Source organism: Limanda limanda, chromosome 20 (assembly GCF_963576545.1).
Source record: "Limanda limanda chromosome 20, fLimLim1.1, whole genome shotgun sequence".
Lineage (NCBI taxonomy): Eukaryota > Metazoa > Chordata > Actinopteri > Pleuronectiformes > Pleuronectidae > Limanda > Limanda limanda.
The window spans coordinates 22025597-22051211 of record NC_083655.1 but is presented as its reverse complement, the minus strand read 5'-3'; the positions used below and the strand labels follow the sequence as shown (position 1 = coordinate 22051211).

General features: G+C 39.5%; 1 protein-coding gene across 1 annotated transcript; it reads left to right on the top strand.

Moving 5' to 3' along the window:
- The first annotated feature begins 212 nt into the window (after nt 1-212).
- Nucleotides 213-24094, top strand: trdmt1 (tRNA aspartic acid methyltransferase 1). Its single transcript, XM_061093902.1, has 11 exons — nt 213-302; nt 1049-1158; nt 6530-6606; nt 13194-13265; nt 14309-14374; nt 15398-15467; nt 15575-15652; nt 16960-17270; nt 18700-18757; nt 20849-20978; nt 23369-24094. Exons 1-11 carry the CDS (start codon nt 230-232, stop codon nt 23467-23469), a joined length of 1146 nt encoding a protein of 381 aa, XP_060949885.1. The 5' UTR covers nt 213-229; the 3' UTR covers nt 23470-24094.
- The last annotated feature ends 1521 nt before the right edge of the window (nt 24095-25615 follow it).

Here is a 25615-nt window from a genome sequence, read left to right as displayed (position 1 = left end):
TTCAGTGTGAGGTGCTGGAGAATGTATTATTGCACTGAGTGTCCCTACTAAGATAGAATCACATGTGTGTTTATGTCTTTCTTTTTACGTGTGTGTGTGTTTGTTCAGTGGTGAGGTAAATCTGAGAGAGGAAGTGCTCCACGCCACTAGTTGGCGGTCGTGCACCGTTTCGTTGTTTGCCAACACCAATTGTGCATTAAGAATAACAGCTGTGGACAGCGAGGCCGTCATGTGTACCGTGGAGAGTTTGCGAGTTCTCGAGCTATACAGTGGAATAGGAGGGATGCATTATGCATTAAAGGGTGAGCTGATGTCATCACGGTTTTATCTCGTATTACGCTAGATTGGTTGGAAACAGATTAACGTTACGTTGTTTTTTATTGGAGCACATTTCCATTCGCTGAGTGTCCAGGACCAAGCACACACTGTATGTTAGTTACACTAACCACTGCGGTTAAGTCAGTTAGTTTACTCGGTGTGGACAAAAGCAGGAGGGCCAGGAAATATTGTTGTTAGAGTGGTTGTAAACACATCTTGTAGAAGCTGGTTAGTAGGCTAACAGCAGCATTCTACATAGCATTATATTACTCTGTTTATGTGTTAGCTAAATCCATAGAATAAAATGACTGGAACACATGTTACATGTAAATAAATCCTAGCAGAAACAACTTTGTCGGAATCAATAAATAATAAAAATTAGCTATTATCATTGCACCGATTAAACATACTATGTCAATATAACGCTTGGTGAAATTACTATAGCTTGTGTATCAGTAAGTTCTGAGCATTTAGAGTACATTTTAACAACACCGCAATAATAATGATAACCGTGTTAATTTTGGGAACTATAATCGTGATACGTTTCATCTCTACAACCCACTAAACATGCGTTGTCGCTCATTCGGGTTGAAAATTTAACTAGTTATAAATTAGGACATTTTTAATGCACAGGGTTTTGTTGTGAAGCTGTAGGGATGTAATTAAACAAAGCTAAATTATGTTAATAAAATATTTTTCTGTAACATCTAATTTTTTTTTCTATCTCCAGAGAGTGGCATACCTGGCCAGGTGGTGGCTGCTATTGACATAAACACCACTACCAATCAGATCTACAGGCACAATTTCCCTGACACCCCGCTCTGGAACAAGACAATAGAGGTGCGTGATAGTAGAGGGTTCAGGGATGGCGACTTGCATTTGAACAAAAGAGAATTTCAAATGTCCACAGCCCAACTAGTCTGTTAACCTGCAGCAGCTTGCCAGTATACGGATTCCTCTCAGACAAATTTGTCATGACAACCAAACAATTTTAAGGCATAGTACTTTTTCAAGATTTGGATGATTTCATAATTTATTGTGGCTTAGTCTACTCTCAGGAGTACATAGAATTAAAATTATTTTATCCTACAGTATACGATGAAGGGATTTCTTTTTACTGTAGGTAAGTAAGAATCAAGTATCATTTTAATCAGCAAGCAGGCTCAGGTGTAGTTTAGTTGTGCAACTTGACCCCAGATTAGTTGTTTTAGAATTAATAAATCTATCAATCAAATTGTATTCTTACAGCCCATATTCACAAATCACAATTTGTCTGAGGAAAAACTACTAAAAGAAACTATTAACAAGGGTAGACACAAAAGTTAGGGATCCCTCTGCCAGGAAAAGTGCAATAGATGCTGCATGTAACTGAGAACATCAGCAACATAGCATTATTTACAACATTAATTTGAAGAAACTGTTTTTAGCATAATGGAAAGGTGTGTCAATGTTCATAGAATTCATACAACAGAAAATGTCTGCTAGATATAAAGGGAGCATCAATGACAATTGAAATGGTCTGTATGTATGTCTGTCTATCCATATTTCCATCTCTCTCTCTCTCTCTGTTAGTCTTGTGATGATACCAACATTTTTGTTTTGATCCCAATACCAAATCATGACTTTAAATCATTATATTTTTTAAAAATCATTAAGAGCACCAGACTTCTGTCCCCACTTTGCCATTCTGTTATGTTATTTTGCAAAGTACAAATGTTGTGTGTGTCCTTTGGTGATTTATCCTGTTAAAGTTAACAGCGGTTGTGGTTGAGGGGTAGAGCGGTCGGTAGTTCGATCCCCAATCTGACTCATCTGCATGCCGAAGTGTCCTTGGGCAAGATGCTGTACCCCAAATTGCCCCTCATAGAACAATAAAAAGTGCTGCTAATAGATGCACTGTATGAATGTGTGTGTGAATGTAAAACTGTACTGTAAAGAGCCGTGAGTTGTCATCAAGACTAGAAAGGCACTATATAAATACAAAACCATAAAGAGACTAAATTGTGGGTAATGAATTATTGTCTCAAAACAATCCATGTACTATTGGTGATGACAGACAATTCCTTACAATATTCTTCCTAGTGAAACTTTACAGCTGCTGCTTTACCTGTTTTATTGTGGTAGTGAATTCATACCATGTGGGAAATATACCTGTATGTTGATGATCAGGTATACAGAGCGGCACCAATCCAGCCACTCTGTGATCCTTAAAATCATTGTTAAAATGGATGATCAAGATATCTGCAATGCACACATATACAGTGCCTCGCATAAGTATTCACCCCCCTTGGACTTTTTCCCATTTTGTACTGTCACAAACTGGAATTCAAATAGACTTAAATATACTTTTTCCCATTTGATCAACACAATATGCATAGTACTTTGAAGGTGCAAAATTATTTTTATGGCATCAGTATTCACCCCCATGAGTCAATACTTATTAGAACCCTATTTCTCTGCAATTTCAACTGCAAGTCTTTTGGGGTATGTTTCTACCAGCTTTGCACATCTAAAGATGGAAATGTTTGTCCATTCTTCTTGGCAATAAAGATGAAGCTCAGACAGCTTGGATGGAGACCATCTGTGAACAGCAATTTTTGTCTTGCCATAGATTCTCAATTGTATTTAGGTCTGGGCTTTGACTGGGCCATTTTAAGACATTAACATGCTTTGATCTAAACCATTCCATTGTTGCTCTGGCTGTATGTTTAGGGTCATTGTCCTGCAGGAAGATGAACCTCCGCCCCAGTCTCAAGTCTTTTGCAGACTGCATCAGATTTTCTTATATCTTAGCATATCTTCAAGGATTTCCCTGTATTTGGCTCCATCCATCTTCCCCTCAATTCTGACCAGTGTCCCTGTACATGCTGAAGAGAAGCATCCCCACAGCATGATGCTACCACCACCATGTTTCACTGTTGGGATGGTGTGCTCAGGGTGATGGGCATTGTTGGGTTTCCGCCTCACATAGCGTTTTGCATTGAGGCCAAAAAGTTCAATTTTGGTCTCATCTGACCAGAGCACCTTCTTCCACATGTTTGCTGTGTCTCCCAAATGGCTTCTGGCAAACTGCAAACGGGATTTCTTATGGTTCACTTTCAAAAACGACTTCCTTCTTGCCACTCTTTCATAATAGCCAGTACACGACTATTAGTTGTCCTGTGGACAGATTCTGTGGACAGGCTTGTCAGTTTGGGTGGACGGCCTTGTCTTGGTAGGTTTGCAGTTGTGCCATATTGTTTCCATTTCAAGATGATGGATTTTATGGTGCTCCTTGAGATGTTCAAAGCTTGGGATATTTATTTATAACCTAACCATGCTTAATACTTCTACACAACTTTATCCCTGACCTGTTGGTGAGCTCCTTGGTCTTCAAGATGCTGTTTGTTCAGTATTGATCTCTAGCAAAATCTGAGGCCTTCACAGAACAGGTGTATTTATACTGAGATTAAATTGCAGACATGTGGACCCTATTTACCAACTACGTGACTTGCAAATGTGACTTGTGAAGGCAATTGGTCGTACCAATGTTAATTTTGGCAGCTATTTTTGATTTAGTCTTAGTCTTTTGACGAAAATGCATATTAGTTTTAGTCTAGTTTTAGTCATTTTTATCCTTCTTAGTTTTAGTCTAGTTTTAGTCGACGAAAACAAATGACATTTTAGTCTAGTTTTAGTCGACGAAAACAAATGACATTTTAGTCTAGTTTTAGTCGACGAAAACAAATTACATTTTAGTCTAGTTTTAGTCACATTTAATAGCCACATTAAACTCCTTATCTTCCCTTCTCAGGTCCAGGGACCCCCTGTGTTGTGTCTACAACTGCATACTAGTCTAGCTTGCAGTACTTAGGTTGTCCATTAGATGTCCCTCCTATAGATCTATAGCAGGGGTCGGCAACCTTTACTATCAAAAGAGCCATTTTGCTAGCCTGACGTTGTCAGACTCATTATTCTAGTCAGAATATGAGTCTGAGACCGCTCCATTGGGCTGTGATTATGGGGCGTGTTTCAACTCAACCAGGAAACCAGATGCCGTCGCTACCAGAACTCCACGGAGCTGCTGATCCGCACGCCGCGCTGCAGAGCTCCGCTGTCATGGCTCTGCAGGAGAACAGCGAGGAGGAGAAACTGCAGCTAATCGTTTTTTTCAAGCATACACTTCCTTGTTGCTCCAACATTAACAGCGTCCCAACCTATGCGTGTCCCCCCCCCCCCCCACACTCTCTTTTTATTTATATGACTGCTTGTGTGGCTGCAGCATCGGGGCCAGCTGATAAATTAAACTTTTTATAAATCCCGTAGGAAGAACGGCAAAACATCTGTTCGATCTACTAATGCCTTGATCGTGTTCCTCTGTTCCTCTTTCAAAATGAATGCGCTGTCGATGTCTCTGAAACAGACTCGATGGCAGCATCGACACATCTCAGCTCATAGATATAAACACTATATATGTCTGTCTCCATAGATATAAACACTATATATGTTTATGTCTCAGCTCTGCAGGCAGCGCTCTCTGGTGACGTGGTTGATTACGTCACTGTAGATCATCTGTCAATCATCGTATAAAGCCCGCCCTGACGATTTGATTGGATCCGATCAGCTCCCGATCGGGCATAGTTTCTCCCCAACGGAGCGACTCCAGACCGAACTTCCCGAACAACAAATGTTGTGGGCGGGGCTCAAGTTCGTCTGGCAGCCAGGCTACCATTTTGCCCCCTCTTCCCCCAAATAAAATTTGTCTGGAGACGCAAAACATATTAATAACAAAGCTGATAAAATTTTATATAAAGTTATACTATACTAATCTGTAGATTATTGCATTTATGAAATTTTAGAACAACAATAAAGAAAACTGTTGACATTTTATTTATTTTTACCTGTTACAACAAAGGGAAACACCAAATGCTTATGAAGAGGAGAAGAAAATACACAGGCAAGTGTAGGCCTACTTTGAAATAAATTAAACGCAGAACTATGTAGGGTTATTTGAGTCATCCCCATATTTGTGGGAAATGTATGAAATAAGAAGTACCCTATTTTGAAATAAATAAAAACATATAGCTGCAGCCTATATATTTTAGTTGGCGTTGGCGAAATGTGAAAACAAAAATTGAAAGCAGATCAGACTGGAGGCGGACACAGAAGCTGGAGCTCGGTAGAAACCAACTGCAGCCTCTGCTCTGATCCAGAAGCTGCGGCGCTGATCTCAGAGCAGCTGAGACCAGAGGAACTCTGTGTTTTCACTGTTTCCATAGTTAAGAAGCAGCCGGTGAGTCAGTGACCGGCCTGCTTCACTGTGTCTCTCTGAGCGAGTGCGCGGGGGCGGAGCCTCAGGCCGGTGCGCTGTCTGGCACCACACACACGCACACACACACAGACACACACACTCGCCGCTCCGGGTACTTCATGACGGCCTGATACGATTATGTTTTTAGAAATTGTTGTGACTTAGTCAACCGCCAACATTTTCGTTTCGTCTCGTCTCGTTAACGAAAATTAAAATAGATTTCGTCATAGTTTTTATTTTCAAAGATCCAATTTTGTTACGTCTTCGTATCGTCTTAGTCATGGGAAAAGGGGCGTTAACGAATATTTTTCGTTATCGTCAACGAAATTAACACTGGGTCGTACCAGATCTTTGTTAGGGGTTTCACAGTAAAGGGGGTAAATACATTTTTCAGATTTTTATTTGTAAATAATTTTTAAATCCATGTAATACTTCCCCCACTTCCAAATGATGAACTATTTTGTGTTGGTAAATGGTTTTGTATTTATATAGTGCTAGTCTTGATGACCACTCAAAGCGCTTTACAGTACAGTTTTACATTCACCCATTCATACAGTGCATCTATTCGCAGCACTTTGTTATTCTGTGGGGGGCCATTAAGGGTTCAGCCTCTTGCCCAAGGACACTTCGTTATGCAGATGGGTCAGACTGGGGATCGAACTGCCGACCTTCAGGTTGGAGGACGACCACTCTACCCCTCAGCCACAGCCGCCTTATTATGGTCCATTACATAAAATCCCAATTAAATAAATTGTAATCTGTGGTTATGCCATGACAAAATGTAGAAAAGTCCAAGGGGGTTGAATACTTATGCAAGACACTGTATAGGGCTGTAATGGCTCATGATTCCAAAGCGATGGTATGGGCTCATTTTTTAACTTTGTAAGGTTAAAAGCTGATTTTGTTTTTGTTGACTCTTAGGGCATACCACTAGATGACTTTAATAAATTATCTTTTGACGTGATTTTGATGAGTCCTCCATGCCAACCTTTCACCAGGTAGGTCTCATATGTTTCGCATGCATTGTAATCCATTGTAATCCAATTGTATTGAATACTTCAATTGTGGCTTTGAGGGCTCTGCCCCCAATCTCTCAACACAGTCGTCATTCCATTACCAGCGACAAATGTTCCATAGTTTCTGCAACAACTGGATAACACATTTGGTGGTATTTTAGATTGATCAATATATGTATATACAGTGCCAGTTAAAGGTTTGGACACACCTTCTCATTACATTTTTCTTTCTGTCTACATTGTAGATTATTATTGAAGACATCAAAACTATGAAGGAACACATATGGAATTATGTGGTAAACCAATAAGTGTTAAACAAACCAGAATATGTTTTACATTTTAGATTCTTCAAAGTAGCCCCCTTTTGCTTGGATGACAGGGTTTGCTCACTCTTGGCCTTCTTTCAATCAGCTTCATGCGGGAGTCACCTGGAATGGTTTTCAATTAACAGGTTTGCCTTGTCAAGAGTTAATTTATGGAATTTCTTGCTTTCTTAATGTGTTTGAGACCATCAGTTGTGTTGTGCAGAGGCAGGGTTGGTGCACAGTTCTATACAGTGAATAGGCTAATAGACTCCAGTTCTAATCCATATTATGGCAAGAACCCCTCAACTAAGTAAGGAGAAAAGACAGTCTATCATTACTTTAATACAGGAAGGTCAGTTAATCCGGAAAGTTTCAAGAACTTTGAAAGTATCCTCAAAGTTCTTGAAACTTTGATGGTTTTCGCGATGGTTCAGTCGCGAAAACCATCAAACGCTATGATGAAACTGGCTCCTATGAGGATCGTCCCAGGAGAGGAAGAATTACCTCTGCTGTCGAGGATAAGTTCATGAGAGTTACCAGCCTTAGAAACCGCAAATTAACAGCACCTCAGATTAGAGGCAACATAAATGCTTTGCAGAGTTCAAGTACCAGACACATTTCAACATCAGCTCTCCAGGGGAGACTGCGTGAATCAGGCCTTCATGGTCGAATTGCTGCAAAGAAGCCACTACTGAGGAAGAACAACAAGAAGAAGAGGAACACAAGGAACGACATTAAACCAGTGGAAATCTGTACTTTGGTCTGATGATTCCAAATTTTTGTTTCCAACCGCCATGTCTTTGTAGGACGCAGAAAAGGTGAGCGGATGGTCTCTACATGTGTGGTTCCCTTTGTGAAGCATGGACTAGGAGGTGTGATGATGTGGGGGTGCTTTGCTGGTGGTACTGTTGGTGATTTTATTCAAAATTCAAGGCATACTTAACTAGCATGTCTACCAGAGCATTCAGCAGCGACATGCCATCCGATCTGTTTTGCGCGGTAGGGCTATTTGACCAAGAAGCAGAGTTATGGAGTGCTGCGTCAGATGACCTGGCCGCCATAACCACCCAACCTAAACGCAAATGAGATGGTCTGGGATGAGTTGGAACGCAGAGTGAAGGCAAAGCAGCCAACAAGTGCTCAGCACCTCTGGGAAGACTTCAAGACTGTTGGAAAACTATTCCAGGTGACTACCTCATGAAGCTGATAGAAAGAAAGCCAAGAGTGTGCAAAGACGTAATCGAAGCAAGGGTGAGGCTACTTTTAAGAATCTAAAATATAAAACGTATTCTGGTTTGTTGAGCATTTATTTGGATTACCACAAAATTCCATATGTGTTGCTTCATCGTTTGGATGTCTTCAATATTAATCTGCAATGAAGAAAGGAATAAAAATTGAGAAAAACCAATGAATTAGAAGGTGTGTCCAAACTTTTGACCGGTACTGTATATATTTTTTAACCTTTCTGCATTTTATGACTCTGAAAGATTGATGTCAATAGACACTCAACAAGTATCCACTCTCCTTTGACTGCTTTAGGGAGATTCATTAGGCTGATCACATTTCAACCAACATCACTCAGTGGCAACAAAACAAAGATCAGTTACAACAAGCTCCTGAATTTATATGGATACTCAAGGTTGAGGGCATAGATCAATCCCATCAACAGCATAAATGCCTTGATTTCCACCCCCTCCTCAGCACTTGGTTGCCTTCGATCACAATTTCTTTCGAAGACATTTCTGCTGGATCCTCCTTAGCCATGGGATTATGGATCACAAACACCCGGGCTGAGCGATGAAGCCTATGTGGATATGAAAAAACCTGCAGTCCACTGAGTGTCCACTTGAGGCTGGCTCCAAGAACGAGTCAATTCCCATTGACTACCATGTTAACAAGGCCAATTTACAGCTAAATTAAACCTCAATCTCAAAAATGTTCCTTCAAGACAACTGTACAGGGTGTGGATTTTGTTTTAACTTGATCGTTAAGGTAATGTAGAGATTTGAAATTATGCATAATTATCACTTGATGGACAGGTGACGTCACCGTTAGCTTGTCACTGCGGCTACTAGCCTGTTTCCTGCTCGGCTTCACCTGAGCTAACAGGTTAATCCCCTTCATTGAACAGGACCCGAGTCTGGGTCTCAGTCACATACCGGATGAATAAAATGGTGTGTTGTTCGGCTGGTTGTCCTGACGAAGAAGTTTAAGGCACCTGTGGTGCAGCTTCTGTGGTAAGTAAAAAATACTATTTTATTTATGTGTGAGTAGTGATAAGCAGGTATCTGTGTCTCTGTACCTGGCTTGTAAGCTTAGCTCCGCTAGCCTTCAGGCAAGATACCAGCAGTAATGATGATGCTAACGGGACCATACGGGAGTTATTAAACCGACATGAGCCGGTCCACGTGTCAGAGAGAAGCGTTAGAGTTTATGCTAAAAATACTTTTAAAATAAAGGTGTGTTTGGAGGTTAAGCTCCACCATGTTACATATCTAACGTTCTGTAAAGTTATTTTGCTCTCCACCCTAGTTGGCTTGACTTTACTTTAATGTGAGTAGCCTCAGTATTAATGTCATATTAGATTATTGTACCTGAAATAACATTAGTGAAGCTGTTACAGTGATAAAACTCGTTGAGCTAGATTTCACATTGCGGCTGTATGGTAAAGTAACGTTGAATTTAAATAGTTTGATTAATTATACTACCACACAAACACAAATTATCATACTACAGAAACAGATTTACTGTGATCCACTGAAATGTGAGTATTTAACCTCACATCTGCATTTTAAAAGCAGCTGATTACAGTAGCATAACGTCTCCTAAAGCTCTTTATTCAGAGTATTAGCGTTGATGTCACAGAGAGAACCTGAGGCTGATGTCTACCTATTTCCTAAGCTCAATTGAAGTGATTATGAGCTGATGAACTTTCATAATAAACATATTTTTATCATGTAAAAGTCTTTGAAAGTGTTAACCTGGCACATTATATATTTAAATAAAGATTCCTCAAGGTGACTTAGACAGCCTGCACCGGTGGATGTCCAACATGAAGAGACAGAGCTGCACTCCAACAAGACTGAATACTGAGAGTAATCACTTCCTCACTGAATCCAGATACAGACCTGTTTTTCATAACTTACAAACAATCAAAGCAAAGTATTACACATAATGCATTGCAATATATATGCAATCATTTTAATGTGAAAAACTCCATACTGCACATTTATTGTCATGGTAGTACACTGTTTAATCTTAAACCATATTCAAATACATAGTTGAATATCCACTGAATATAACAACACAAGCTTTGTTTGTAGGTAACACTTCCTCTGCAATAATACCATACTTTTATGTTTCCTGTCATTTTGTTAGGGACGGAAAAGCTGAAGGACACAGCTGTACCGGCCGTGTTCTGTCTCTTATGGCAATGAAGAAAAATTAAACACTAGGTTTTTCTCAAGTGTTTCAAATCAGGAAGTAAAATATGAACATTGTTGATAACAGTGTGGTGGCCACAGACTTTTTTTAAATACATTTTTTATTAACCATAATTAATATAAGTTAACCCTACTATCCATGACAATTAGCAATGACTGACAATTGTAAGCAGTTGCAGGTCATCTATAGCTGAGGGAGGAAAACATGAAGTGTTTTGCCGAAAAAGCTTGTTGGGTCCTCATGTTAACCAGCCTGAAGTTGCCAATCTCCACCATGTTGCTGCTGCCACAGTGGATGCTGAGGACATCCGGTGCTGCAGTGCTTCATGAAATGTGGATGTCACATCTGTAGGATAACATGGAACAAAGAAGCAACACCTCAGATTAAAGACAGCCTGTCAATACTTTTTTGGCCTTTTGACACATATCAGCTCTGTTAAGCAGCCAAGACTGGCACCACAGATGATCTCGCTAAGAAATGATGTACTGAAAGAAATAAACATTGTAAAAAATATAAAAAATGTCTTTCTACCTCATCTGTAACATTCAAGGTGATAATCTTTCACAGAGCTGTTGATGACAGTCCATATCAAGTCACCCGATTTCTCTGTGTGAAAACAGATAAATACAGAAAAAATATGAGAACTGTAAACAACAGCTATGTGTGGAGATTATAATCGTATCTAAACTGTCTAATTCACTGTAAATTCCGTAACTGGCTAAATAAACAATGTGGTAATAGTAATGCTGGTTATACGAGCCTGTATCAGACCAATTGTGAAACATTATATAGTTACTATCACATGCAACTTAAACTTTTGGCTTATTAATATTAACTTATTCAAATTATAATCAAGTGACAACTAAACACACAGCTCTTCACTAAAGTGATATAAAAACTTAGACTGATGTAGTTAACTTGCTTCAAATGATTAATTAGTCGTGTTAAATAAATGGTAAATTACCATAATCACATATTAAAGACAAATCTAAGCATGCTAGCATACGTAGTATAGGTAATAGATGGATCAATAAGTTTTGTTGTATCTGTCCCGAATCAACAACAATGCAGCGCTAGCCTGTTAGCAACGGCTGGTAGCACGTAGCTTAGCCCCTTTGCCTGAGCTTACCAGGTAACAGTGAGTTATATCGGTGTGGCTCAGCTGTCAGTCTTCACTCAGCCCACCTCAACTCTAATCCCTCAGATGTCAGTTGAGTAAATGGATCTCTAATGTGGCCCAGGATTCAGTTGCGTTCACATCATAGACTCTATATAAAGGTTCAAGCTCCACTCCAGCCTCGGTCAACCAAGGTGTGCCGCAAGGCTTAGGTTTGGGCGGGCCCCCTGCTTTTCACCATCTTCATCCTCTCACTTGGTCGCTTCATCCGTCCACGTTTACCCAAAAATAAAAATTCACTCATCTACTCACCACTATGCTGATGGACGGGTGGATGAAGTGTTTGATTCCACAAAATACTTTAGGAGTATCAGGGGTAAACAATGTTGCAGCAGAATCCAATACAATTTAAGTTAATGGTGAAATAGTCTTAAGACACAATGTAAACTAGGGCTACGTTGTAGCACTGGCGAGCCCGAGAACCCGCAGGTTGAAGCCTGTTGCTGTCGGTGGAGAGAGCGATCGATGACCAAGCGCACATCTCCGCGTTGCATGCGTTTTGCGGTCTCGACTCTTTTCTTACATGTCTAGTTTGGACTTGATTGGACCGTGTATGTCAGAGATACAGAACTTTGTGTTTTGATGGCGTATAATCAAACTTTGACGCAACACGGTGTGACGAAAAATCGATTTTTTTAAGTCAGTTTTTATCTCCATCTTGTTGTGATGACACTCATCTGAATTTGAAGTTGATCTGATGAAAGCCCTGGGACAAGTACGTCAAAGTAAAAATCGCCAAAATGGCCACTAAATCCAAAATGGCGGGCTTCCCGTTGCGTTTTTCATAATGCTCCTTGATACTTTTTTTCATGACTGGTCACGATACACCTTTGTCCCGATTTTGGTGAAGATCGGTTAAGGGGAAACCTAAGGTCTGGTCCCAGGCGGCGCTGTTGAGCCATTTTGCCACGCCCATTTCCAAATACTCCAGAATACGTACATTTTCACCAATCTCTTATTTACTGCAAAGTTTAGAAACTTTTTGAGCACGTTGAAGCCCTCAAAAAGCCCATCCTTTTGCCTGAAAGATAATAATAAGAAGAAGAATCATTTCAATTTCAATAGGGCCGCCGACCGTTTCGGTGCTCGGGCCCTAATTACTTTGTTTAGGCACCTAGATTTATATTTGACTCAAAAACAATAAATTACAGCTTTTTCTTTCCTCAACACACATACACACACACACATGACATCTACACTCGTTACTGTAATTCAAAACCCTGTAAAATGCTTGATCAAACACCTGTTCAACAATTAGGTAGATCATCAATAGTTTCAAAACTGTCACCAGTGTCCCATAAAAAGTTTTTTTTAACTTTTGGATCTTTATTTGTACTTTCGTGTATTGTTTAAATTTAGTTATTCTATATTGCTGTAAAGTATCAATCCCACTATATTAAGTTAATGTTTGTCCTAATTGTGTGCCATACAAATACAATTAAATTGAATATATCTCTTTGGTCCTTTTCTGGGTCTTCACGCATCATGTTTCACTTGTTTGTATTATCATTTCTCTTTTTTTTTAATTACACAATAAAAAATGGAATGTAATCATCTTTGTTTAAAAATTATAGTATTTTTTTCTTAATCACTGTATAAAATGTCTTCTATCAGTTTGAAATCTTTGTTGTTTCTCCATGCAGGATAGGTCTTCAGGGTGACATTCATGACCTCAGAACCAAGAGCTTCCTATACATCCTCGATGTTTTGCCAAGGTCTTTAATTTTCATATTCAATTTTTATTTGCCCTCTAGTTGGCCTGAATCAAAAATTGTAGTTTGCAAAATTGTCTAGCCACAAGAGATATGTACTCGCAGCTAAAGATGCTTTCCATGTAAATATAATATATATATTTTTTTAATTAGAAAAACATGAAAGGGACATTAAAACTTTGAAAAGTGTATATCTCATAAACCTGCATCCTTTCCTGAATTTCTGATTTGACATAATCTTTGGTCACATAGCCGTTAATGGGTAAAAAAATTGTTATGGATCGATCAAAATTTCAAAATGACACACGTTACTCAAAACCATAACATGTCAAAATAAATGTTTGAGAATTCCATTTTGTTTTTGTTTGTGTTGTCACTAGGTGTCAGGCTAGATTTGTTATATTGTGTCTAGGATTGCTTAAGCGACTTTCAATTTTTGTAGGGAGCTTCTTTTAATTATCTCTGCTTTATTACAGAACTAGTTAAAGGAGTCTGAAATTATATTAGATATCTTTAAAGAAATGTAGAATAATTCAATAGTAAAAAATGATACCATATGCGTCAAACCATTTTGGGTTGTGATACGTTTTCAATTTTTGTGCAAAATAACTTCTGCTAGCATAGGGCCTTGCAACCAGGGGTTACCAGTCTCACTGAACACATGGCAGCCATTACTGTGACTGAAAAGTGTAAGAAATACTTAAAGAGTCCATACTCTGAAGGTTTATAGCATGGCATCTTGATAAAGTTCTCTTTGACTGAGCACATAAATCCTGCTGCCATCCCACTTTCTTAAGTTTGTGATATCGCTGCTAAAGCTCAAATTATAAAGCATTTCACCTGTATTTATCCTTTCAGTCATCCCATCAGTGTTTTTGCTCTAAGCTTTTATGCAATATGGGAGTGTAGCAGGAGTGGTACAAGGTGTTGATTCCACACACAGCTTTATAAGGTGTCTCTGTGTGTGTACTTTCTTAAAAGTATGTTTTTTGTCAGTATAGCCTCTAACATTCTCCTCCCAACTTACATATGGTGATGGTGTCCAGGTTGCACAGGCTGCCCCGCTTCATTCTGCTGGAGAACGTGAAAGGCTTTGAGAGTTCCTCTGCCAGGTAATGATGGAGACAGCAAGGGTTAAGCACCTTGTCAGCATGCACCAACATGTACATTAGGCAGGTTGTTCTGATTTCTTGCAAATATGTTTTTTTTATTTTCCTGTATAATGGAAATGTTTATCATTTTATAGGTAAATCAAGCCTGTGAGGAAATGTCCACAGACATGTGTATTTCTATTTGTATCTAGAAAAAAAGGTGGTTCACTGCCCCTCTTACAACACCGTAAAACAGTATTCAGTGTAATATGTTTTCTCATAATTGTCTCATTTTTAGAAAACTTCTGAACAACATGACAGTTTCCTTCCTGTCCTCAAATATATATATATATATATATAACTGAGCTGTTTTTAATTGTGATCTTTTAATGTGAAATGAGTTTTAATGAAACAAAACTAGTATATTCACAGAATTTTTGTTTTTGCTTTGTAGAAAATTAAGTCTCCACCCCCATACACTGATGGTTTAGGCCAGTTGGAACAGTCTCACCTATTATTGTATTTATCTTCATTAAATTTAATAATACATTTAATTCGTAAGTCGCTTTTCAAAAGACTCAAAGAAAATGAACATAGAATATTCAAGAAAGACACACTTCAGATAAAAACACATAATTAAACATTAAAAACAGCTCTGAAGAGGTTATCCTAGTGTAGGGACTTTAAATAGTCTGTAATGACCATGTGACTAAACCTGATAAACTCATATTTTAAGTTTATTTAACTTGGATTTTTAACTCTTGTAGTAATGTTGATCTTTAACCTTATGTTTTGTTAACTTAAATTTTCAAGCATGGGGAGCTACAGTTTCGAGGTCGAAGAAACTTAAAATGCTGAACAGGGAACATGGTGTTAATGTGTGATATTGATTGGAGTTGGATCTGAAAATTAGGTATTATCAGCTAATTACCAATAACTTTCACATTGTTAACAAATTCAAAGGGGACATTTTTAGAACTTTTCGAATCTAAGAACTATGAGCTCTATGATCTTATGTCCTTGTATTATACTTCTGCTCTATAGGAATATTTTGGTGAAAACACTGATGGAGTGTGGATATACTTTCCAGGAGATCATGGTCTCACCAACAAGTGTAAGACATACTCACTCTATGGCTGATATCATTAAATACAGAACATCTGTTCTGTGAAAGCTCTAAATATATCTACAACAATTTTTTTTTTATATTCACAAATCCAGGTTGGGATTCCTAATTCAAGATTGCGTTATTTCCTGACTGCTAAGCTTGCGACAGATAACTTAAGCACCCAGACAAAGGTAAGCCTTGCTTGTGTCCTGTGAATTGTAAAACTATTTCGATGTACCTTCCAAATAACAGGTCTAACATCAAAGAGCAAAATATTGTATAAATGCTACCTGCACTGAAGAAAAAGTTACATTTTTTGCAAACATTGTCACAACATGAATTATCTCAAGGCAATTTAAATAGTAAGGTAACACCTTACAATATCACACAGAAACTCAAAAGTTACCACAATGAGCATACAAACTTTTTACAAAGAATATTACACTGGAGCAAGTCGAAAAACTTGCAGGTGTCGCCAAACAGAAAGAACCTGAGGACATGCTGACTCCTCCATCATGAAGACCTTGGAAGAGGACAGACAACACAAAAATACAACTGGCAAACCCAATAATGAGGGATAATGAGGAGTCAGGTTTTGGTACTGAGCTCTATCAACAAAAGTGACTGTAACATCATGTTTATGTATTCAACCTTTTACTGAACAATTGGATGTTATTTGACAATCATATGACATTGCACTGTTTTTTTAACTCTGTAATTTACTGCTTTTCTCTGTTTCCATCATTCACAATGTTTTTTATTCAAGGTCACAGTGGCCTAACAGAGCAAATTTTTTGCCTTGTAAAGGTGATATCTCTGGAACACCATCGAGGAATCTTGTCAAATTTGGGACAGACATTCACTTTGACTCAAAGATGAACTGATTACATTTTGGTGGACAAAGGTCAAAAGATCAAGGTCACTTGGTCCTGCATTGTTTTGACCTCAATATATCAGGAATGCTCAAAGGGACTTTCATCAAATCTGGCACAAACATTTAATTAGACTGAATAGAAATTGATGGTCAAAGGTCAAGGTCACTGTGAGTTCTCAAACACATTTTCCCTTCTGAATGTAATATCTTTGGAACATGCCTTGAGATAATGTAATTATAATTTGGCACAATACAAATAGAATTTAATTGAATTTAATCGTTCTTTGTAACACTGAACTCAACATTACTGCCACCTTGTGGTCTGTTAATCTCTACACACAATAATTCAAAAATAATAGCAATATCATTTTTATAGTTATCTCTTTAACGGTTTTTTAACTACCTGAATAACTGCATGAACTACTGGGTCAATGTACTTTGAAGATTTACAAAATTCTTTGAAATATGGTGCTGTGAGAGCTGCCGGACCTGATGGCATATCTAACCAGGTCCTGATGTTCTATGCTAACCAGCTCTAATGATACTCACATTTGTTTTCAAGTTGATGATTTGCACCCTTCTTTTGCTTATATATAAGGTTTTTGACAAAGAATCTAACCATAGATTTCAGATGCCCACCTACATCCCTCTGAGTATGATTCGTCTGAGCCGCCCACAGACTTGAATCCGACAAGTACCTGCCAGCCAGAAGAGGACTTGCAGGGGGATCATGTCCTGTATAAACTGGAGACAGCAACTGATGTGCAGCGGAAAATGATTCAGAACAACAATCTGTCTGTCAGGCAGATCCAAGACTTCCTGGAACCACAGATGGAAGCGAACTTTCTTCTTCCTCCTAAAACCCTACTGCGATATGCTCTGCTCTTAGACATTGTTCAGCCTTCATCCAGGAGGTCCGTCTGCTTTACCAAAGGGTGGGTATGGTACCCATCTTCATTTTAATATCACTTTTTTCACTTGAGTCATTATCAACCCAGGAAAGTTACAACTGAGGTATCAGATGCGATCTCTACCACCATTTCCCCTTAAAGGGGGCTGCATTCTATAAAGACACAAGGGAAAGGAAATTGTAGCTTCTTGACAGAAAGAATAATTAAAGACACGTCACACTTAAATGTGCAGGAAATGTAAAGATCTTGATTATTTTCTTTGAACTGAATATAAAAACTATAGTTTTTTGCATTTATGAAATTATAGAACAACAATAACTGTTGACATTTTATTGCTAATTTTACCTGTTACAACAAAGGAAAACACCAAACTCTTGGCCACCTGCAGGGAAGAGCGCCGGGCCGTAGACGTAATTGGATGTGATGCATATTTTAGTTGACAAATATTAAAACAAAAAGTGAGAGCAGGTCAGACTGGAGGCTGACACAGAAACTGAAGCTCGGTTCAAACCAACTGCAGCTTCTGCTCTGATCAAGAAGCTGTGGCGCTGATCTCTGAGCATCTGAGACCAGAGGAACTCGGTGGGCTTTCCACTGAGCGGCTGCTTCACGTTAACGAGCTCTGATCTCACTATGTCTCTCTGAGCGAGTTTGCGGAGACGAGGGGGCGGAGCCCCGGGGCCTGTGTGTGTCCCCGCTGTCTGGGAACACACGCATTTGCCTGGTCCTGGTATTTCATGCTTGTCTGATACGATGATGATTTGACAAATTAACGTGACGTTCCCTTACGTTCACGTTCATCATATGAAAACTGAGTCATTAAGTTCACGTTCGCGAAAAAGATGCGCGACATGCACAACACTGTACCGGGAGCCACTGAGAGGGGCTGTAGAGCCGCATGCGGCTCCAGAATTGCGGGTTGCCGACCCCTGGGCTAGGGGCACATCAGGATAGGCAGGCAGTAAAGCAGGACATCCATTACCAGAAGGTCGGCGGTTCGATCCCTGTCTCCCCCATTCCATATGCCACAGTGTCCTTTGTCAAGATACTTAACCCCATATTGCCCCTAACGGCTGTGCAGACACTGTATGATTAATGTATGATAGAAATAGTGCCGTATGTCGGTGCATGGCAAAACTGCTGTAAATTGTTTTGAGTGGTCATTAAAACTAGAGAAATGCTAAATAAATACTGATCATTTAAGATCAGTTTGAATGAACAGTGGAATTAGAATGTAAAAGAGGCACCAAATCTGGGCATTAAGAGAAAAATTAATTTTCCCAGACAACCATAGCTGGTTACTTTTTCAAACTGGTTTGTTAGAATCTATATCTATCTATAGAGTGCTTGATCGTATCTCACCACTGCTTTATATCTGTCCAGTTTGATCCACTGTTAAAATGATGAATTAGTAATTCTGCTATTTAACAATGTTAATGTGTTCTATCCCTAGCTATGGACGTTATGTTGAAGGAACTGGCTCAGTACTGACAAATTGTATGGAAACAGAGGTAAGAACAATGAGTCTCATTCACGAATATCTTCTTAAGTTTATTCTTAGATTTGTCTACATCAGATTCATGGCATGTTCTTAAATTGCAGAATTGTTCTCACCTGTGTTATTATATAGATGAGGCCCCTTGTCTTCGTAAATTGAAAGCCCACCAATTATTCCAACATTTAGCAACAATACCAAAGCCCATAAAAAGGCATGAGACTGCAGGGCTGTGTGCATACAGAAATCACAGAAATTGTAAAGAACATTAAATAAGTCAAGAATGCCATAATGAAAATCTCAAAGTTGTGGCAATCTTGACTTAAATCATAAAACATCTGTTAAATTTTTTGTGTCAAAGTGGATATAAAATAACACAAAACGATACATGGTATTCAGCCACATGTTCAGTGAATGACACACTGTTGATAGAATAAAAAAAAAAAGGTCTGATCTCAAATCTGTAGTCAAAAAAGTCAGATCAGTGCACAGTGGCCATCATTGAAAACACTGCTCTGCCAATGCACTCTCAGCTTCATCTGGGCTAGACTGTGGATACCTTAGGCGAGCCTGTCAGGACCCAACAGGCTGGGCCGGGTTCAGCCCCAAAATTTTACATGATAATTGCGTTGTGTATGAGCCACAACTGTTGTCGCTATAGTATGCAGTATGCACAACAGTTGTACGACAGGCTGCCGGAAAGGGTGTATTGTTGTTCATTGAGAGCTGTTAAAGTTAACTGTGTGAGCTGAAGTTGCGCTCCGTGTGTCATTAGACATAACAATTTGCTAGAAAACAAGCATTTAAATAAGTGTCAAGGTAACATAAAGTCATTGCAGCTTACATTTTCTGCATTTGGTTTGGACACAAAAAAAAGAATGGCTGTCAAGTTTGGGTTGGGCTCTTTTAGTTTTCTCTTGGACTCTGAGAGCTTCAGACCAAAAATACAGCCGCTGTCTGACACACAGGTGCGGTGAGGTTGCATTGCCTGGGTAATCACTCGTCTCAGATTTAGAAAATACATTTTTCAGGATTTATACTTTATACTATTCGACTGAACATTTTTCAAAAATATGTAGCTGTAACACCATGGTACATGCAACACTTTTATGTAAACGCCAGTGTTAATAACCGAAACCAAAGTTTTCCATTTCAGTTTGGCCCTGTGTTTAAAATCTCCAAGTCACCTAAAGAATTTAATATATATTTGCAAAAATAAAAGCCTGCACTGAAACCTGTCTCTCTTTTATAAGGGATGTATTTCTTTCTTGAGATTAATTGTAAGCAATAAAGAGCAACATACCAGCAAAAAATTATACAGGGTTATTTTTGGCCGGAAATTAAGAAGGGGTGGTAATACATTGTATCTTGCATGAAAACTCACAAAACTGTGCACCAATGTTTTAAGTAGTAATTTCTTTGATTTTTATTATCACAGTTGTCCATGGGTGTGGCACAGCAGCTCAATATTGGATGGCTGAGGGCAGTCACAGAACTTTCCATCTTAATCAAGATTAGCTCAACTTAATTTATTATTTGTTTATTGAGCATGGGTGTGGCCAGATGAGGGGACCCCTTTGATTATTTTAATAAAACCGCCCCGGCTGAGCAGTACACCGTGCAACAAGAAGTGACAATTTTACATAGTTTTGAGTACTTCTCCTCGTAGGTTGACCACATCCACCTTAAATCTGGTCAGAAGAGACTTAATACATTGATTATCACGCTTTGTGAAAGAGTTTTTATCAAACTGGATGTTTGTGGCACTGTTTTGACATTAAAAAGGAATTAAAAACTTGCATATCACTTTTCCAATCTCCTTTTAATATTGCAAGTTTGATACCATAGATAGTCAAACTTCACATCTTTAGCTACTTGTATTTTTATTAGATGAATTTATTTCAATTAATAAAAAATACATGATTCAAGGTTTTTTAATAGTATTATTGTGCAAATACCTCCATCAGCAGGTTATTGGAATAGATAGTAAAATCTGCAGTCTGATTTAAGATTATGAGGTTTAAATGCCCCAAATTTTGGTGATTAATACATCTCAACTTTGTTCAATTTTAATTTGCTTTTCTATGTTGATTTGTGTACTTTGCAGATGGAGCTTGCCTTTACTCATCTGGACCAGTGCTCTGAAGAAGAAAAACTCAAGCGGCTAATGAAATTGAAGCTCCGATATTTTACTCCAAGAGAAGTTGCCAACCTCATGGGTTTCCCTCAGAGCTTCTGTAAGTCCCTAACCTGTCAGCCCTTGTAAGGCCAGATATTTTATTCAACCAATAAGTTTGGCCTGTGTATCCAAAATTGTGTTTAGCTCATTCCTATGAATCAAGTTTTAACCAATTTTACATGATACACAATTCGAATATATATATATATAAACTATTGTACGGCTGCTTGAGTAATACTTTGACAGTGTCAGGTTTGCCTGATACCCCTGTACCCTACATAACCACACTACTTACTTAGTGACACCTCAAGGTAAACTTGCATGTTACAGCTGAATACCCCTCACCTCACTCCCCTTCCAAATATGAAAGAGAACCTGTGTTAGCCGTCATTTGTCATAGAAACTCAAAGGGTGTTTAGTTTTTCCAGTCAGGGATACTGTAAAAAACATGGCAGCCTCTGTAGAGATGATCCACTCCCCCTAGGTTCATTTTATATTCAATTTCTGCCAATAGATCCCTTTAACCTAAATCTAGACCTTTTAAGTCTAGTAGTAGTTGTATTGGACAGAGTCTACATCCACATTAGTACATTTTAGTTTTAAAATGCATCACTTTTGCTATATTAAGGGCTGGTGTCCACACTACTTTGTGAAGAGCTTAGGAAACAATTGTGGCCCTGTTTAGTTTGAAAACTGTAGGGATGCGTTTAAGTCTGGCGGGACACACACTTTTGAACAATAACGCTGCCACCCACATTAATTTCCTGATTGCTTCTTACCAGTCTGGACATTGCCAACACTTATCACCTTGTCACCCACTTTTTAGCATTGCTGTTCCTCACTCAGAATTTTCTGGAACAAACCAACCATTTGCAGTGAAGATGATTTGTTCCCTGTTTACAACATCTACACTACTCACTACTTCTTTCAGTTTTAAAACATGTATTATTGTGGATGTAGCTTTGAATTTGAGTTCCTCAAGCATGTCACAACAGTGAAGACAAATTTAACCAAACATATGAATTCAGCCTTAAAGGTGAAATAGTATGAAATATGAAATCCACTTTTTTGGTGCTTCTATACATTCATTTGGGTATTTGGCATCTCTCCCAACCCAAAAACTCTTGTCAGAAACGATATGTTACGATACGCTTGAGTGCGTCCAACGTAATTACGACCGATAAGTGATTCTCGAACCATGCCCATGTAGGGAGTCTCGTTAATGGCCGATCCCAGCCGCTATGTTATCGCATCAGCAGATCCGCCACTGCAACGGACACCCGCGGATCGCATCGTGTCACCGCCGCTTCCCCCGTGGCTTTTGCCGCATGTGTACTCACCGCTTACCTTCAGCCAACTACATCGCAGGGAAGTCTCCAATGCTCCCAAGCTGAGCTGCCCTAGCGTAGATCTTGATCTAAGCTAGGGTTAGCTCGCTGCTGCTACCCGTCAGACAGAGAATGATAGTAATACATGGACAGGCAAAACACCATTACAGATGCTCCTCATCCTTATTTGTTGCATGTGCTGATAAGTAGGGATGGGTATCGTTTGGTTTTTCCCTGATACCGGGGCTTAATCGATACTTTTAAAATCATACAGGTGCCTGAACGTTGCCTGAACCGATACTTAAAAAAAAAAAAAGTACTCTCGTACTCTCCCCATAGGCTTGAGTGGAAAATACGTTATTTACCCTCGACACCCGACATTGACCGGAGCAAACAGCGGAGAAGTTCTTGAAGATGGATGAAATTAAATTAATAATTGAAGTGGAGAAGTAGTACAGTGAGCTGTATGATCCTCGGCACATGTTGTATAAAGACAACATTACAAAGGACAAATGCTGGGACGCCGTTGCAGTTAACGACAAATATTAGCTGTATCTGTGATCACGGAGAGGAATCGCAGGATGACCGCCGCGGAGTTAAGTGTGTCCAGTGTGACCAGCCAAGCGCCGGCGCGCTAGGGATTAGCGCTTACGCATCACGTCAGCGTCCGGTGTAAACCCAGCGTCATGCGGGGGCCGACGAGAGGCACCCTTCCCGTGAAAGAAGGAGTGGAAGTGTGAGGAGGCGGGAGGAACGAAGACCTCAGTCTTCAATTGGCTCAGGCACCGAAATGAAGCACCGAAATCTGCGTTGCATTTCGGTCCGGGTAGATACCGGTTGTATTGGAACCGCTGCCATATTGGAATCGGTTCTCGGTACCCATCCCTACTGATAAGTGAGATGAAATGTGTATGGTTAGCCTTCAGTATAAATCAGAAACATATGTTGTGTGTGCTGTCTCTGAAATCTGGCATTTTAGGCCAAAGCAATGGCATAAAAAACGCACCGAATGATGAATGCTTAAATTTTGTTTTTTTCCAATTCTGTAATATTGATTTCTGTATGACCCTATTGGAATGATGACATACCAAGGTGTCTAATTGTCTTTTTTATTTTGCAGGCTTTCCAGAACAAATCTCAACCAGGCAGCAGTACAAAGCTCTAGGAAACAGCCTGAATGTTGTGCTGGTGACCAAACTCTTACAAACGCTACTCTCCTAGCATTTGGGATGTGTCTCTGGAGAAGATCATTCTGTTGTCATTGTTAATTAAATATATGTATAGTGTAATCATTGCTAGCTATGTTAACTGATCAAAATGGTCAAAAATACTTCTGTGACATCACTATTATATAAAGTTACATGTCTCTTACATGCAACTTATCAGTACATACATATTTTTGCTTGGATCTGGTTATTGGTTTTTTTCTTGTTTTTTTCCATAAAAATTAGAAAATCTTGAAGACAACCTATGACATATGTAGTTTTTATATTTATCCTGATTGATCATTACTAGTGCAGTGACTGCTGTAAACATGCCTGTTTGAAAGGGGCTGTTTGCTTGGCCTGTGGAAACGCTTCAGAGCTTACGGAATTATTCCTTGTCATTAGTGAGCCCTCCTCGAACCGTTCAGAATATACTGACTCTTTTTCAATGGTAACATGCAGGACATTGTTTGCATATATTTAATAGATATTTTATGATGCAGGCTTAAGTTAGTAAACGTTTTGTACATCCTACCTGTTTTATCTGCAATGAGGATTTTATAGTCAATGTTTTTCATAAAATGAGCTGAATTAGCTGTATTACTATTTACATGTGTGGTTTATATATAGGTTTGAAAGATTTACTGGTGTTATTTTTTTAGTATTCAGTGTTTCCCCTAGGTTTACAGCTTTGGGGGGGGGGGGGGCGTCGGTGGCGGCAGAGCAGCGCGGGGGGGCGACAAGGACACAAAAACTTAAAGGAATCATGATGTTAATGTGTTTCTTTTAATGATTTTGAACTGTACATCGGATTTCTGACCGGCGCTGACAGGCTATTCTGTGATGCTCAGACATCATGTGTTTGTCCAGTTTGTCCTTTCTGTAGGACTGGCAGGGAGACTCTATAAATGGCCGGGTCTGGTTTCCTGTCACAACTGCCTGTCTATGCTGTCTACGTATTCGACAGAACATTCATAAAACCAAAAAGAAAACTGAAATAATCCCCTATTCATTCTCTATGAATTGTAATTTATCTATCTATCTATCTATTTATTTATGCATGCATGTATACATGTATGTATGTAATGTATGTATTCACTGACTACCATACGTAACCTGGATTGCCTGAATCCAGAAACATTTTTGGATCCGGTACTTATGTTTATCGCGTCCACACGAAGCCCTGTCACGAAAACACGGAAACGCTGCAGCGGAGTGGTTGAAATCACTGTAAAGACGTCATAGAGCATGCGCATAAAGTAAAAGAAGACTAAAGACGAGATCCTACTAGCAATCCTCCCATAACGACTTCTCTACCACCTGAAATCACTGTTACCACAGCAATCAAACAGGACTAGTTAGAATAGAGCACTTCGTCATAACCCTCGTTTGTGTCAAGTTACCGTTTTCAAACTTCCGTCAATAATAAAAAAAAAATTCACGTCAGATTTGCCGGTTTTGAACAATGGTCCGATGAAAATAGATTAGACAGTGATAGAAGGAAGTGATGCAGCGGGGTTAATAATGGTTCAGACCAGGGGTGCCCAATACGTCGATCGCGATCGACCGGTCGATCGCGAAGGCAGTGTGGGTCGATCGCACGACTGGACAAGAGGCAGTCACGTGGACGCTCCGGCGCACGTACCCACTTTTTTTTTTTTTTTGCCGTCGCCGCCGCCACCCCTGCCGCTGCCGCCGCCGCCGCCGCCGCCACGCCCCCCGCCCAGGACGATGTTGCGAACGTCAACCGCGGCGGACTGCTTGTCACGCCGGGTTCAAAACGGACGCGGAAGCGCCGCCGAAGCGCGCCGCGCTAATCCCTAGAGCGCCGGCGCAGGGCTGTTCACAGCGGACGCTGAAGCGCCGCGCTAATAATATCACATACTTTTGCTGTTATCAGCCTTCTGTAAAAACGGCATTTAATCATTTTTTTCAAGCATATACTTACTTGTTGCTCCAACATTAACTGCAACACAGCCCAACATGTGTCTTCTTTGTCTCATATGTGCTGAGGATCATACAGCTCACTGTACTTCTCCACTTAAATTATTAATTTAATATCATCCATCTTCAAGAACTTGTCCGCTGTTTGCTATGTCAGGTGTGGAGGGTAAATTACGTATTCTCCACTCAAACCTATGTGGAGAATACGTAGCCCAGCC